General features: G+C 31.1%; 2 protein-coding genes across 8 annotated transcripts in view; one reads left to right on the forward strand and one right to left on the reverse strand.

Annotated features, from left to right (window-relative positions):
- Positions 1 to 17541, forward strand: part of LOC143197544 (uncharacterized) — a 276265-nt gene that overhangs the window by 193147 nt on the left and 65577 nt on the right. Inside the window, exon 2 of the mRNA XM_076406091.1 lies at positions 2925 to 3137. Coding sequence (XP_076262206.1) covers positions 3042 to 3137 — 96 coding nt within the window. The 5' untranslated portion in view covers positions 2925 to 3041. The remainder of the gene's footprint in view (positions 1 to 2924; positions 3138 to 17541) is intronic.
- LOC143197599 (uncharacterized) overlaps positions 1 to 17541 on the reverse strand; it is a 198455-nt gene that overhangs the window by 71866 nt on the left and 109048 nt on the right. Inside the window, exon 1 of one of the 7 annotated variants that reach the window (XM_076406141.1) lies at positions 2354 to 2479. The exons of the other annotated variants lie outside the window; for them this stretch is intronic. Coding sequence (XP_076262256.1) covers positions 2354 to 2423 — 70 coding nt within the window. The 5' untranslated portion in view covers positions 2424 to 2479. Of the gene's footprint in view, positions 1 to 2353; positions 2480 to 17541 lie in introns of those variants that run through there. 7 annotated transcript variants of the gene reach the window in all.

Genomic DNA, 17541 nt, shown 5'->3' on the forward strand with positions numbered 1-17541 from the left:
CATTTTTACACAGTTTTTTTTAATTGTTGTGTGTCTCCAAATTTCAATAGCGACAGCTAAGCAACTAAGTACTAGTAAGTTAACTGAGTTAATATCAAACAAACATATCAATATTATCTATCCGTCAGAATCACGATTTTTCAAATGCCAGAGCTGTATCGGTCGCTCAAAAATAATGAAAGATATGTTTTAATTGCAATGTTTTAATCATGGAAATCAAAATCAACGTCACTAAACGGAGTTCATACATACCTTTTCTCATTCAGTCATTTCCTTAAACTGATTGCTATAAGCAGCTGGATTCTTAAATCAATAAGTAATAAAACAATTGTACTCAAATCTGCTAAATCTTGTTGGTTGGAAAGCATATTAAAATTATCGCACAATTAATTAAGAAAGCACTATTTTAGTTCGCAACATAAATGCACTGAACGGAACAAAATACAGAAATGCTAATAAACCTAATAATTATCGTCTTTAAAATTCGACAGAATCACAACTACTTTATCTTTGAATGTTAACCAAGAAGTGATTAGAATCATTTCCCATCCTAGAAACTAATGAGGGTAATATATATGGTGGTGGTGCTAATTAACTACCACAACATAGTAGACCACTAGATTCAATAAACATAATTCCCCCAATTTCAACTAATTTTTGGCATCATAATCTATTTCTAGATCGTATTGGAATGCTGTTTCTGAAACACAGGAGCACTGTATCTGAATATCGTTCAGCTTCATTGTGCCGTGCATCATGTTGTTATGTTTGATATTACACTGTAAGCCTATCCACTTAATATCCAGACACTTGCGACCACAAATATATCATACCAATACGACAATTGTTATTTTCTCTCTTTCGCTTGTCATTGCTGATATTAGCACGTAAGGTAACTCGTTTCACATTTGATTAATTTTTACAACATAACAAGATCATCTTCTCCTTGGCTTTGTTATTTCTCATCATAAATGCACTCATCACTATGTATTGATATTAATGTTAAATAATCTAACCTAACTGCTAAAGTCGATGGTTTTGAGTTTAACGAATATTTTTAATTTTTTATAATTATGATAGGCAAAAAGACCCACGATATAATCTATTCAAACAAACTACGAAATACAAGGGATAGACAAAATAATATAAACACAATGCCATATAGTACATCTTGTTGCAAATTGGCACTGCTTCCAAATAAATAATGAGAAAACAGAGACCGACGAATATTAATAAGTATTGTAGTCATACAACATAAATCTACCGCGACAAAAGTGACAGCAGAGCTCAACCGTCAGTAATATCGTTTCGACAAAAACAGTAGGTAAGGGCTCCACAAAGCTAACAATGATGAAATGGCTAGAGCAATCTTTTGTAAGTCAACGCTAATCGGCGAAAATAGAGGACCTAAAGCCTGAACACGTGATGATTGGAAGAATATAGTATGGGACAATGAATTTTACATTGTATTTTACATTGTTTTACATTTTATCCTACAAACGGCCGGGTTTATGTAAGGAAAACTGAAAAAGAAGCCTACGATCCGGAATACCGTGGAATTCATAAATGCGTCGTACTATGGCAAAGGAAGGGAGGACAATAGGAACTCACTTTCGGATTCAATACATTCACAAATATAAAGATTACGTCCCAAAACCTAAGCTCTTAATTTTTTTACAGACTTGGGCTATTTGAATTATACAAACAAAAATTTTTAATGAATATCTCTACATCATCAATCATGAAGTTCTTACTAAGGCTAACATACTGGTGCCTAACACTGCCGTATTTCAAGATGATAATGTCTCTATAAAACAGCGAAAAAGGTTCAGTCTTGGCCTGATAACTACCAGAATAATATCAAACATCTTCGCTGACCAGCACAATCGCGAGAACTCAACATAATTGACGCATTATGGGAAGTCATAGAGCAGCGAGTGATAAGTAGATCTCAATCTCAAACGTAAGAGCGGCAATTAGCAAATTGTACCAAAACCTCAAGAATGGAAAAACATTCCGTTAAAAAGAAGAATTGCAACTATTTTAAAAGCAAATGGAGACTCGACACATTATTAATAAATAAATATTGTGTATAGGTCAGGTGCTCATAATATTTTATTCATCTCTTATATTTCCACAAAGGTGCCCGTGGGATTATTATTCAGAGATCCAAAACTTAAAACATATATACATTATAGTCTAATAATGTACACGCTTAAAAAAAGTTTTAAATGATATTAAATAATTAATTAATAACTCGGCAATAATACACACATTCTTATTATTTATCTAATATATAGGACTAGCTATAAAGCTTTATATCAACTCATATTACAAATAAATATAGATTTACCTGTTACAACTGCTACATTACAATTGTATGACGACATAAATAATATGATAAAAACTAAACTCAAAAACATGATTAATCAATTTACTACACAATAAACGGATACAATTAAAATAATTATTGTATAAGATGAATTCTGTCAAAAAAAAATCAAAGGTTATCGTAAAAATGATAAAGCAGTATGTCGACTGTTATTTTAAAGTTTAAAATAATAATTTAAGCGCCTCTTAGGCAAATTTTCAATATAGTTTTTAAATAGATACTCAAATTAAAACAGCCTTTTAAACATTTCATTCAGAATGTATTTCAAGTGTTTTTTTTGTTACAATCAATATTTACACATATGCATTATTTGTATATTTGGTTGCCTATATATTATGGCTTATAATTTTAATAACCACTAATATCATATTATTTAATTACTACTTAAAATGAGACGAAGTCGTTGTTTTAAAACCGCTCTGAGCCGGGTTAAAAAATTCAGCGCTTGTAATTTATGCTAATTAAGAAAGAGCTCGATTGTAGTGAGTCCTTTTCGCTTCTAATTAACTAAAAGGTGGATATTTTGTTTCAGGCTTCCGTTGTTGACAATGGAAAATAGAGGGCAACGAATCGATTCATCAACACGCGACGCCGTAAGATAGATCCGGAGGATGGTGGTCCCTAATTGAGGCGGCGTTTCTTCGGCGGAATGACACTGGTTCTGTCGATAATTTTAACCATACTATGCATTATTGGAATAGTATTTAACGTCTATGTTGTTTTGATTATAGTGTTGACAAGACAGGTAAACATTTCTTGTTTGTATAATTCAAATAGCCCAGGTCTGTAAAAAATTTTGAAAAGGTTTTCAGACGTAATCCTTATGTTTATAAGTATGTTGAACCCGAAAGTAAATTCCTATTATCCTTCCTTCCTTTGCCATAGAGCAACACGTTTCCTAACAATTTAGGTAAATATTTTAAACGAGTTATTGCATAAAATAAATTAAATAAATAGTGTACGTTTAGCACAAACTAAAACAGTTTCTTTCCCGAGAGACTCTTCTAAAGACTCTCTGAAGCGCCCAACAGTAGTTCGAAATCATTACGGCGCTCTGTTTTTCTTAGTAAAACTTCTTCATATATTTAATGTCCTAGCTAATTCCAACAACCTTTGCTCTTCATTCATATCTCCCAAATTTTCTGGAAAATAGTCGAAATAACAATACGCAACATAAAGCTTAAAATGTTTTTAGAATTATTTTGAAGATTTAATTATATTCAAGATGCTACTATAGTATGATTGGCTAAACATATTTTTATAACCTCCTTAAAAGAAATTCACCCTTAATTTTGAGGATCTATCATGGTCGTGATGAATTATTTGTCAGTTATAAGCCATCTAATGTCTGGTCCGACAAAAACAACTCACTTCGCCTTTGCTTCTGAGAGGCCTGGAAACTATGTATTTAAAGCAATTTCCATCTCTGATAAGTGATTTTGCAAACTGCATTATCAATCCCAACATTATGTGCAGCGGTGGTCAACGAATTTTACATGGAGCTATCACTGTTCTTCGGAGGACGTTCTTCTCACTAAATTGAAGCTACTGCGACAACCTTCTCTAAACAAAAGCTAGGGAATTTGGTTAACCCAGCTTGTTGGCTTAACAACAGGCACACAACATTTCAAAATGGCCACAGACCTGCCAACCACGGTCTTCATCTGTTAATTTGCGAAGAACCAATTCCAAGTTCTTGTAGTTTACTTCCAGGTATACGACATGACCTACAGAAATGGAAACGTAAAAACCGCCGTTGTGAAGAATATCTGCTTTTAGGCTTCTTTTTGATCAATCTATGCAAAAAAAATCTGACGAAGAAAATTTTCTAAATCCTGACCTCCTGGATTTTTTCCATATTACCTATATTCCTTTTCAGCACATACATTGAAATCATTTGAAAATGCTTAAACAGCTTTTTTGTTGCAGATCTGTGTAGTTTTGTTATTTAGGCCAGGGAAATTTGAAAAATATTGTTCAAAAGACTGTGAAGTAATAATAATCATACCTATCATAAAACACCAATATATTTATCCAAAATTATTATACTTTTATGCTTATTTTGCATATTCGAATATTACAACTTTCTTGGATCGTCGACCTCATTTTCCATGCTGCTCACACACCAATGCAATTATGTAATAAATACGTAATAATGGAATAGATACGTAGTTTTATATAAAAGCAACTCAGTATCGCCTTTGGAAAATGTTGGCGATTATTCAAATATATATTTTTACCGATGAAAATAGCTAGTCAATATTTGCAACTATAAGAAATACATGTAAATAAAAATAAAATCGAAAAAAGTTATTGAAAGTAGTTATTAAAAAATAACCACATAGTGAGTGTTGAAGAATGAAACAATATAGGCAATACCCCATAATTATATAGGATTAAAGATGGCAAACTGTATATAGCAGTAAATTACCCCGCTGAATTTCGTATTACTTACATCTATCTTCCCTGGCAATAACAATAGCAACTTCATCGTTTGTGTTTGTTTGTGAATTAAATCTCATGGCGTGCTCCCTCGCAAGTGTTTTGTTAGATCTCATGACAATATTTTGGCTGTCAGTTGATATTCGATCCAATGCTTATTTAAACATTTTAACTAATCGTTGTTCGGATGAAAAAACGTTGAAAAAACTACAGTTTTTGGACAATAGTTTACTTCATTGTGTCACAATACTAAGAAACTTTTATAGTATAAGTTATGCCAAACGACTTAATTTGAAAACATGATTTCATTTCCCATCCTATAAACGAATGATCGTAATATATCTGGTGGTGAGACCAATTCTAGCAATTTTACTTCTCAATTGGCACAACATAATCTAATAGACATACGTACAGATTGTTATTTTCCCAATTGTAACTAATTTTTTGGTACCATAATTCATTTCCAGATAGTTGTGGAGCGCTGCTTCTTCCTACATCTGAAGGATAGTTCAACTTCATTGTGTCAGGCACCACGTTGTTGTGTCTAATGTGCACGAAATCGTTGTATTCTAAGCCTATCCACTTAATTTCCAGTCAGTCTCGAGCACAATTATGACATACCAATACAACAATTATCATTTTCTGTATCTCGCTGATCATCAGTGCCTTAGCACTTGTGGTTTAGATGGTGTAATATGGTGTGTTTAATTTCACTGTACACTTATAAAAAGCAAAACATTTATTAAATATTCTAATTCTAATAGTCTAATTAATACTATTTCTAACAGTAATTTAAATCGCAGCGTAAAGCAATATTTATAATGTCTGGAGAATTAACAGATATTCGTCGGTAGGTTGATCTTTACTGTTTTCGAAATTAACTGTTTATTACTTGTATGATGCTTACAAATAGCAAACGACAACTAAAAGTCAATAAACCGAAGTTTACCATTGAGATAATGCGAAATACACGTAACATATATTTACGAAACGTTGTATCAATATCCAAGATGAACTTACATTCATTCCAATCCCGCCTTATTAATCAATGTTACATCTCGTAGTTTGGCTTACTCCTAAATCAATTCAACTTTGTAAAGATATTGACACAAGACTCGCAAAGTTCAGTTCTGCAAAGATCAAGTACTTATGTCTCATGAAAAATTAACTGTCCGGAACTATGGTGTATACTCTCGTTCATTGCTGTAACGTTTTACAACTCTTTTGTTTACCCAACTTCCTGACGAAGTATTTTTAACTACTATATATTTACTTTTTTTTTTAATGTTCCCGGATATAGTTGATATAGCAACAAGATTAATATTAAATTTCAAGTTAATCATTTAGATAGCTCCAAAAAGTTTGAGTCGTACAAATAATGGTAATTAATTCTCATATTTGGTAAATTCACCATCCCTAATCCATACTTTGAGGCATATTCTACTTCAAAATTAAATTTTTCTGAAGTTTCCTCAACTATGTAAGCTATTTTAGCTTATCAAATATATGACTTTTAGTAACTTCAATATAATTGATAAAAAGCCTTAAAAATTTAGAAGAGCTAAATAATTAATAATACGATTTTAGTCAAAATTAATGTAGGAGTTAAATATATAAGAAATATAAAATAGATTGATGATTAATATTTAGTAATATCTCGTTATTTGACATGTTAATAAAAGTTGAAAATTGTAACGGTAATAATTCAAATTTTGAAAAAGCATCTATAATTTTTTATTTCTAAGTCAGAATACCTTCTTAAATTACTCGTCCTAATTACATGACTTATGAACCAATTTAATATACAATGTTTTGTATATTAAATATACAAGCCCAATTTTTGGTAGTAATTAGTTAAATAGTGGATACGGTGAATAAGGTAGGATTATGTCAGCAGGACTTTACGGATTTTAAATAGGTCTTATGGTTATGTTACAAAATTACTTAATTTTTGCAACATATTTTTGCTTTTGTAGCGATACTTGAACAGGTAATTGAAGTGCTATATTTCTAAAATTAAATACATATGACAAAATATGAGAGTATGTCTGAGAACAGAAATAAATATTTTCAATATCATGCACATTGAGTATGTCGATAAAGACAACTTAAAAATATTATATATTTGATAATTAAATAACGGGTTTAAAAATATTTTCCCATAACTTACCTTGATTTACCAAAACATACGACCAAGAAAGTATTTTTCTCAAGAGCAATAAATAACCGTTTCTCTAAAGCGTCGGTCATAGGTCACGTTTAATGTATGAGAACTCTTTCCGATGTTTACTTTTAATCAGTGAAAGTAGGAGAGATGATTTCGTCACAAACTCAACCATATTATAAAAAGCTTTTGTATAATCAGTCTAATTTTAAGACCAAAAAATAAAACAAACTTTCTGTTCTTCGTTCTGTGTTTCTGTTTAGAGAGTTTAGAATCCTTTAATCTAGCTCAAATACTCTATATTATACAATCATACATAATCATACAATAGAATAAAAAATCTACTTACCGTGAAATTTATAGAATGCCTTTTCTAATCGAATTCATTATTTTTGTTATAAATTAGTTACTATAATGTTGTTTAATATTATCGACTGGGCAAATATTTGAACTTAGATTAAACAAATTAATTGTTAATCAATCGGTATGACAGCTGCTATACTCTGCATATAGAGAACGAATGACATCATTGCTAAAACTATTATATTAGGTGCTTGATTTTTGATAATTAATATCTATTGATAAAAATATAAAAAATCAGTATAAACAACCCAACTTAACCATTAAATTCACATGAAAATAATAGCTATCCACATGGATTCATTGATTAATTGTTAGGATTGATTTAAGAAAATTTGCTGCCGAAGGCAGTCAAACATTTTTAGAAACATGATAACTCTGCTTCCTCATATCCCAATTGTCGAGTTCGGTTTCAACTATTTAAAAACCGTGATGATTATAATGTCAATAACAATCGAAGACAATGAATAACAAGAGTTTGTAAATGAAAATCCTAATCAAACGATCAAAAAACAGATAGATTGATGATGATGATTGATGGTTTAACTATTGCTAGGCGTTTAAATGTAATGGAAAATATATAAAAGGGGAGAAAATGACTACAACACGAATTGATTAAAACTGAAAGATTATAACGGTAGCATTAAAAATCATTATAAATAAAATTAAAAATTTAGTTTTCGTAGTTCCAACAGTCTCAAATGCAAATGTTAACCATAGGTTAGTCCAAGAGAGTTATCCACATCGATAACACATTCATGAGCATAACGTATTGTTGTGAATATAGTGGGACCAGTGGTGTATTATCAGCTTGCTAAGACCGAATAAAAATGTTAGCAATAATAACAGTATGCAAACGCCATCCTCTTGGAATACATAGCACGGCATACGCTGCAAAAATTATTGTGAAAAGTGCGCTGTTGCAGAATAGGAAGTAGAAAGGGAAGTTCTGTCGCACCCAGCTTACTTATCAGGCATAGAGCCTTCTGACTACCACTTGTTAATAGATGCAACATAGCTTGGGCTGACGCAGGGCATTGAAGTGCTGAAGAAGGGCGAAACTGGATCGATGATTGGACTGGACCTGGAAACTGGACCAACTTGAATCGGTGGAAAATATTTTTATTAATACATTGTACCAGTTTTTCTCAATAAATACCTTTTTAAAGTGAAAAAATTAATATTTATTCATAAAAACTATTTTTTGTTATCCAGAAAAGTTTTAATAAACTTAACAAATAAAGGAAAAAAAATAATTTTGTTTAGTCAACTATCGTTAGTAAGATTTTAAATTATAATGATTTTTTAGAAATCTCTTAAATTATTTTTACTCAAATTAAATTTTAGACATTTCTGATAGAATCTATTACTAATTTTTAGTTCGATCTATTTTGCAGATTATTTTTTTAATATGCGACGTAGCAATTTTTATTTTTTATTTTTTTAAATTTTGTAAACTGTATACTTCTATATATTTACAATGGAATCACGTTAGCCTTCAATCAATAAATTCGATTTTTGATTAAATCCACTCATAAACAAAGACGCTGGATCTGACCGCATTGATACATCTGAGCAGTACTGCGGTTGCGGTTGGGTTTAAATCTAGTGTGTGATTTTTTTTTCTCAATCGCATCAGTAATTATGTTACTACAAAATGGAAAATACAACGCTCATAATACCAAGAAATACTAGAACTGCGGTGAAACGCGGTATTTTACATATTGATCCTGCTTCTACATATTGCATCTAATTAATAAAATTGCGCGCCTTTCAACTAACAAGCAAATATTGAAGTATTATTTTTTTTAATATAGAACTTCCGAGGAAATTTTCGCTCTAATTAAGTATATACCCTATTTAAGTTTTTTGGTATATGCTGAAAATATTTTTCTTTGATATAAATACAATGTTTTATTAAGTCAATGTTTGCAGTAACACGAGACAAGATAGTGGCTCACTTCATTTCGCAACTAAAATCCGCCTATTTCATCCTTCATCATCAAATGATGGAAAGCGATTTGAAGTATCGGAGAATAACGTTTTCTGAACAGTTACTGTGATGAACCGACGGTGGCAAAACTATTAAAGAAGATTCATCCTACGAAACCTACAGCAGCGTATTGCTTTAGAAGTAGTGTTCCCATGTTGATGTAGTTCTTCCCGAGCACCAGCTATGGATTTATTATTTTTTATATATTATTGAACAAATGTATTTCATATACTTAATTTGATCTAGGAAAAAATTTGAATAGTCCATTTTTATGACATTATTATGAATTTACAGGAGATAGAGTTTTCGATGAATTTACGCACAAGGTGCTTTATTTTTAAATATTTATCCGTGCTCAGCATTGACAGAAGCAAAATAAGTGCAAATCTAATAAATATACCTCATGGGTGAAATCTTAACATCTAAAGATCAAGATCAATGACATAGCGGGATGACTTACTTAGTTGCATTGTTCATTTCTAATCAAGTTCTTCGCTTCGTTCAGTTATTGATTGTAGCATTCCGCAGTCATCGTTTATCTAGGTTTCAGGAACTTGTTATTAACCAGATACCATATAAATAGCTGTTCATAAGTTGCACACTATCAACATAGGCGCAAACAACCTTCTACGTTTAGAAAATGTTCCATTATATAAAAACTTAGAAATAATACTGTGAGCTCAAGTTTCTCAAGTTGTAGCTTTCAAACAGCGTCTGTACCCAAAACACTGCAATAATAGAATGAAACACTATATTAATGGAATTTGTATGGGTTTCAGCAATAACTACACTGTTTTTCAGCGGTTATCATAAAAGATGTTATACAGAGAGGTTATGGAACTCACCGATATCCTCAAACACTTGATTTATGATTACATCAGCAGAAAATTTAAATCAATCCAAATATACAGGGTAAAGACAACTATTACAAAATAATATGAATACCATGGAGTACAGTACATCTTATTATATGTTGGCAACACTGCTTTCATAGTTTACGTAGTCGTAAATCATTTACGTAAGTCTTGTAGGCTGTATTTCAAAGTATTATAAGCTTTGTTCTGCGACGTTTAAAACACTCAATCGGTAAAATGTGTGATCTGTCAGACTTCGAAAGAGGTCAAATCGATTATGCTCGATTAGCGGGAGAGTTTTTGACGACGTGACAATATCCACAGTAATTACAGCATATATAAAATATAGTAAAATATCATCGGCGAAGAGGCGAACAGTGGACGATACCCAACAAAACAGAGATCGAAGAGCAATAAAATGGATTGTGGCTAAACAACATAAAACAATAGCAGCAAAAGTGCCAAGATTTTTTACTTGGTTAATGCTGTGTCGCCTAAAATAGTATGGTGAGAGTTACAAAGAACTAACCCTAACCTGAGGAAGAAATGGTGCAACAACCTGGAAACATGGAAACTTGATAATTGGAAGAATGTGGTATGGTTCAATTAATTATCCTTTACATCCTTTTCTACAAATGGCCGCTTTTATGTATGGTAAATCTCAGAGTTATTGTGTGGAGACTACTTCCTACAATCAGGCAAGGAGTAGATTCTGTTATGATTTAGGCGCCAATATTGTGGTATTCAGTTGATCTTGTCATTCACATTACTGGCCGGATTACTATGAATTAATATCTCAACATACTCAGTCATAAATTTCTTACTGAAGACTAGCATAAAAAAGATTCAGTCTTGGTTTGAGGATCATAAGAATATCATCTGAACCGTTATGAGGAGTTTTAAAGCAGAGAGTGCTATTTCCATCTCCGCTTTCTATCACTGAAGCAGTTGATGAATGTTGGGTAAAAAATTGGGACAACATTATCTTGGAGCCTAACTAGTTTTAAAAGCAACACCTTATCAATAAAGAGATATTGTGTACATGCCAGATGTTCATAATATTTTGCCCATCCCAATACTGTTGTACAGTAGATGTAAGATACGTTAAGAGACTTCATTGCCTTGATTTCCTTTAATTTATAAATTAAACAAATACATGACCTAATCATTTATAAGACATAAAACAAACAGCTTAAAGTAAATATTCAACAAAACTTTAAGGCAATAAATTGCCAAATTCTTCGTACTGATCCTAGATAAATGTCAGGTCATCCGAATGATCAGTTTCCGAATGACACAAAATTAAACAAAAACTTTCACGGATATCTGTAGCGGGTCCCATTCAATATTCATAGAAATGGCCTAAATACATATCGGCTCTGTTTGCATTTATATCGAATCATAAAAACTATGGGCGTGGTCGATGAAAATTTCAGACTCCAAATAAGTCCCTTATTTAACGAATACCTTTATCGATCAACGAAATTGCCATGTAATAATTAATGTTTTTTTTTTCACTTTAACATGTTAATGCTGGTTATTTTACCTGATCAGACTACAGTAGTTAAAGTCTTAAATAATTGGTTTCATTAAATCGTTTCTCGTTTAATGTTTTTTGTTTCTGTTGATGTTGATGTTTATTCTTTCTGCGTAATATTTCATTAATCTATAGCGGACACTCATGGATTAACTACTTCTCAATTGTCTATTCCTCTATTGGAACTGTCCTGCAGCTCAAACAATACCTCTTCTAACCTCGAACACTGCTACGCATTTATTCTTGAAATCGCTCTAAGTGATTTTAATATTTGTCCATATTTGTAGTATATCTGTGTCACCTTCGCCATAGAAAACTATTCTCTCTGATTCAGTAAACAATGGTTTAGACATAACACGATAACCTGCATCTTTGTGAATTTATTCTTTGGCAATATATTGACAAGTCACATATTAATCAAAAGAATTAATTTGGGACAGAATCTGGTAGAGAAACATGAAGAATTATTCTTAAGATGTGAATTATATTTAAAATACTTTAAGTTTACGAATTCAGGCTGATGACGTTTTCAAAACAAACATTCAGAAGAGCATGAAAAAGTATTATATTATAACAATATTTCTCCTCCTCCACATACACGTTGATGCAAAATAAGTATCATGATAATTTGATATAATCGCCGATTTGAAAACATTACCCAATCATTCAATAAAGTCATTGGCAGATAAGAAACCATATAAATAGTATAGAACCAAAGTCATTAGATCGTCCAAATTTTGTTTTTGTCATTGAAAATAATATTGAATTTAATTGGCAATCGAATTGATTATATAAGTCAGTTGTAAAAATCAACAACTGATCTCTGTTGAAGACCAAACCATAGTTATGTCAGAATATCAAGCCATATTTTTATCAGTGAAAGCTTCTAAAATAAATTTAATAGTATATTGCTTTTTTATGAAAATTGCGTTTCGCATTTATATACAATATTTTATATAAAATCTCAATCAACAATTAAAAGTTCAACATATATATTAACGTTGAGGCTCAAAAAAACTACAGGCTCAAAATATACCTTAAAAATATATCTAAAAAAAGTATCTCAAATGTCAAGCTATATTTTTATGAGCGAACGCTTTTAGAGCTATTATAGATCTAATAGTATATTGCTTTTATAAGAAAAATTGCCTTGCAGTGCAATAATATTAGATTTTATTAACCTATTTCTTACATTTCACTAGCTCCTATAAAATATATTACATATTTTCTAATATGAAACAAATAATATGTCGACAAATCATTGATAGAACATTCACAGAACTGTTTGTCCTTATTTCAAGCTACAAGGATTGCTCTTTGTATTTCGACACTTTTTTCGCGCGATTTTGAACGACCTTCATCATTTTTGTTACTGAGCGAATTGCAGTCATGACTAAATTCGTTATAACAACGTTTCACAGTAGCCAAAAATATTTCTTCAGATTAACCCGAGCAAAACTCAGGCTTTTCTGTTCCACCGCAAGAAAGAGTTTTGCGCCTATCGCCTGCAAATCTATAAAGTCCCTATCCCTTGGCTCCAGAAAGTCTCATACCTCGGTCTCCAGTTCGACTGCATATTTTAATGGTCTACCCAAATCCAGCACGCCATTTGCAAAGGAAATGGCGTGTACAGCCTATTATTTCCTCTACTCTGCAGAAAAAGCAAACTCCCAATCCCACAGAAAGCGACTGTGTATAAAATGCTAGTCCATCCAATCTGCCTCAATGGAGCACAGTTGTGATACAGTACACCAGTGGTAAGTGTTCTTACAGTGGTAATTGTTCCAATCCAAAAAAGTCCGTGTGTTACTCAGAGCCCCATGGTTTATAAGGAACGTCAACACACACCTCGAATCAGGCATCCCGTTTGTGAAAAATTTCACAAACACGCTCAGTGTGAGGTTCTCCATGGAACCTTAGCACACGATAACACCTTAATAAAATCCCTACCCGTCCACAAACCCCGGTAGTAAACAAACTACGACAGTCCCTGTCGTAACCCGGTGTCTCTGTCGCCCGCAAAACAATCATATCCCGAACCTGAGGCGACATCAGCCGAAGACCATTTGGTTCCAGCTGGTCAATCTAGAAAACAAAAAAAAAAGCCCAAAAGGGAATTCATCGCCAATTTTCTTACGGGGGCATATTCAAACCACTGTAAACAGCACAAGCTGTGCTCAAATGACAAAACGTTCAGAAGAAGCTTGTGGTTATAAAGATCAAACTTCTAACTGGAAATTTTTCGCAAGTATATAAGTAACATCAATTTATTTCGAAAGAAATGTATAAATAACAAAAAAGTTATCTTAATTAATTATATGCAATAAAACATTTTAAATGTCTAATTAACAAAAAAACAGTGTTATTTAGTAGAAACTTTACAGAAATACGCCCTGCTTTTAAAATAATTTCTTTGTTTAATTTTTTTGTTTTCTCACTTTTCAGTCAAATTCCATTAAGTCGTACAATGGAAACAATAATATGAACAATATGCCAACTATGATATTTCAGTAATTATAATCTTAAAAATATAGTATATATGTTGAAGACAACACTCTTTAATTAGTTACCAATCTATTACTAAACTAATTGGATCTGATTATTTGGTAACTTTAGTAACTTTGGTATAAATGAAAAATCTCTTTAATTTATGAATTCCCTAAGCTTCATATATCTCTTGGCCTCAACAACTTTTTCTTCTGACATAAGAAATTAAAATATATCACAAATGTACGTTTTTAAAATGCCTAAAGTAAATCTGATTTATAACTCAAAATTCTGTTTATAAAACTATGAAAAACTGCTTTAAAATATAATTACTATAAAAAATATACAGTAAACTATATTATAAATTAAATTGAAAACGGGAGTTACCTTTTATATTTTAGTATAGCTTTATTAGGTACTGATACTTGACTTCTAAATTCTAAATTAAATATTTTTAGTAGTAGATGTACCTACAATATTAAAGCGCTGATAATATTGTTAAAGTAAAAACATTTTGAACTAAAATTATGATATTTATAATATGATTATGATAACATTAGGTATTGAATAACTCAACAGTTCAGAAATATATAACCGAGTTTATTTTTATTTTGTCATATCTAAATTATATTGGCTTCAATTTTCGATTTCAAATGATTCAATATTGTTTAAAATCAAATTATTTTGTATTTAAAATTTTATTACAAATAATATGAAAATAAAATAAAAGTATTTTATTTATTACTATACCCAATAATTTAGCAATAATTATAGAGTAACAAGAAATATATGTTACATGCTCGAATGATTTTATACATAGCAAGAAATAAAAACCACAAGTATTCGGTTTTACGAATAAGTTTGTTTGTCTGAAGAACAGTAACCGCATTATCAAATATATAGACTTATTTAGATGTAAAGCTTGTGAAGGACTAATCAAAATATGCAAATATTTTATTAAAATTCCAACATCAAAGGACAAAGTATCATTAACATCGGTTAATGTATAAAATAACGTCGGGATCTGGAAGATCCTCTAGTGCTGCGTTATTATGCAAATTCATATCAAATTAAAGGGCGAAATAAGGAACCCAATAAAACGCAAATATTTCTGCCGTTTCATTATATTCACTGTATTCATCTTCATTATGTCTAAAATCTGGAATTATAATTTTACGAATACAAGAAACATGTGGTATATATGAAATATACGTAACTGACCTAGAGCTGAACTGTTTTATTTAAAACTTTATGTAAATGTTGTATAAGTTTGATGGATATTTAGTTTTAATAATTACATTTTAATATTATTTTTACATAATATGTCATAACCTTTATTATTTATTATGCAAAATGAATATAAACAGCTAACCTTCAACGCAGTTCGCTACAATTCAATCAGCTATTAATTGTAGAGTATTGATAAAACTCTATAGTTGTAGATCTCCAAAATAAAAAGTATATGAGAACACTTTCTGCGTAAAAATTTGAATTTTTGAATTTTGCAAACTCAACAAAGCCGACCTGGTTGACGAAGTGATAGAGGCGAAATGACCGTCCTGCTGTTGTCTATAGTCGGGTGCTCAAATTCTACGGATGACAGCCATAAATTTATATTTGTGATTGCTTATGACCGAATGTCTTCATGGGTCACTCACCAGCCGGTTATATAATATCATGGTTCAGAGCCCGCGTTAAGTAGTAGATCCAGTCTAGACAAACCCTCGATAATAAAAAGAATGTTCTAAAATATAACACAAAAAAAACATAAATAAGTTGAATTTTTGAACATAAAACATTGTGTAGAATCCAAAAGTGCTATTTTTGTTTCAACAGCATCACTATCCAGAGCCAGTTCTCGGGGACAGTATCAACCAAGACGCTGTTGCTGGTGGTACAGGACTCTATCGGTTTGCTTTCAACGATCTTGATTTTAATCATGGTGTTTCTTGTTGTAACTATTCGTTATCCTTTCCATCCAAATGGTCGATTACCGCAGAAGTCTACAAGGAATTCATTCATCTCTCATTCGTCCAGACCAGTCGTATCTGCGTCTCTGGATTTATTCCTCAGCTATGCGCTATGTATCTTAGTCAAATTATTGTATTTCTAATACCATTACTGTATTTAGTATAACAATCGTTTTCAATAACTCATTATTTCACTCCATTTAAAAAATTCTATCCAGTTAACGGACCTATATATAATCTTTTGACTACAACCTTTTATGGCGTAAATGTCAAATCTGATAAATTAGGTGGATATTTTATAACTGTCAGTTTATGTCTGTTTTCATATACATTGTATTACATGATATGCTATCATAATTTAGGCGCAACAGGATTCTGTTCCTTGGTACTATATTCGATGCAATAACAAATGTTGAATCTACCAGTCAGCGGTAAGTATATTCTGCTCTTCTGGTTTAATTGCGACCACCAGACAAGTACTTTTAAAACCTCTTTAATCATTTTTCACCGCCGTAGCGGTTTCTTTTTTCAAGTAACAGTGCTCAATTTTCTAACCTGTTATAATATAAACATAGTATGAAAGAATGACCAGTAACAACATTTTGATAACATTCAGCACTAAAGTTATCTAAATTTACCTAATTATTCCTCAGATTTTATTCAATTCGGATAAATTTTATTATATTTAGTAAACAACCATTTATTTTCTATAACTAACCAGATTTGAACCTCATACAAGGATTGTCAACTAATTTTGAGGTACCTATGAGTACTACTAATTATTTTAATTTTATTTTTATATTTAAAATTAATTTTTATTTATTATTTTTATATTTATTTTTTAAATTTTTAGTTATAGTATTATATTATTAAACAAGGTAACGGAATGTTAAAACAAAATTAATTTTTTGCAATTAAACCACGCTTGTTGTCATACCACTTTATATTTAACAATAATAGTGTATATTCATATCAAAACTGTCAAAATATTGTGATTTTTTCATTGGATTAAAGGATTTTCATTGGATTTGTTTAAAGCTACCTCACAATAAGCAGCAATAAGAAAAATGGAAAAAGGCAAGGCCAGTGATGAACAACAACTCGAAGATAATAATATACACTTTTTCACTCATAAAGCATTATAAATTACTGTACACTTTACAACTCCCATTTCTTATAAAATTCATGTGAAACTTCGGGAGCTTATTTTAATCTTATATATAAAAATGAATCGCAAAATGTGTTGGTAAGCGCATAACTCAACAACGCCTGGACCAATTTGGCCAAATCTTTTCTTAAAATGTTCGTTGAAGTTCAAGCATGGTTTTTACGGCGAGAAAAA

The sequence above is a fragment of the Rhynchophorus ferrugineus genome, unplaced genomic scaffold (genome assembly GCF_030347505.1).
Source record: "Rhynchophorus ferrugineus isolate W39M unplaced genomic scaffold, kcgeb_rfMv2 rfM1, whole genome shotgun sequence".
Lineage (NCBI taxonomy): Eukaryota > Metazoa > Arthropoda > Insecta > Coleoptera > Curculionidae > Rhynchophorus > Rhynchophorus ferrugineus.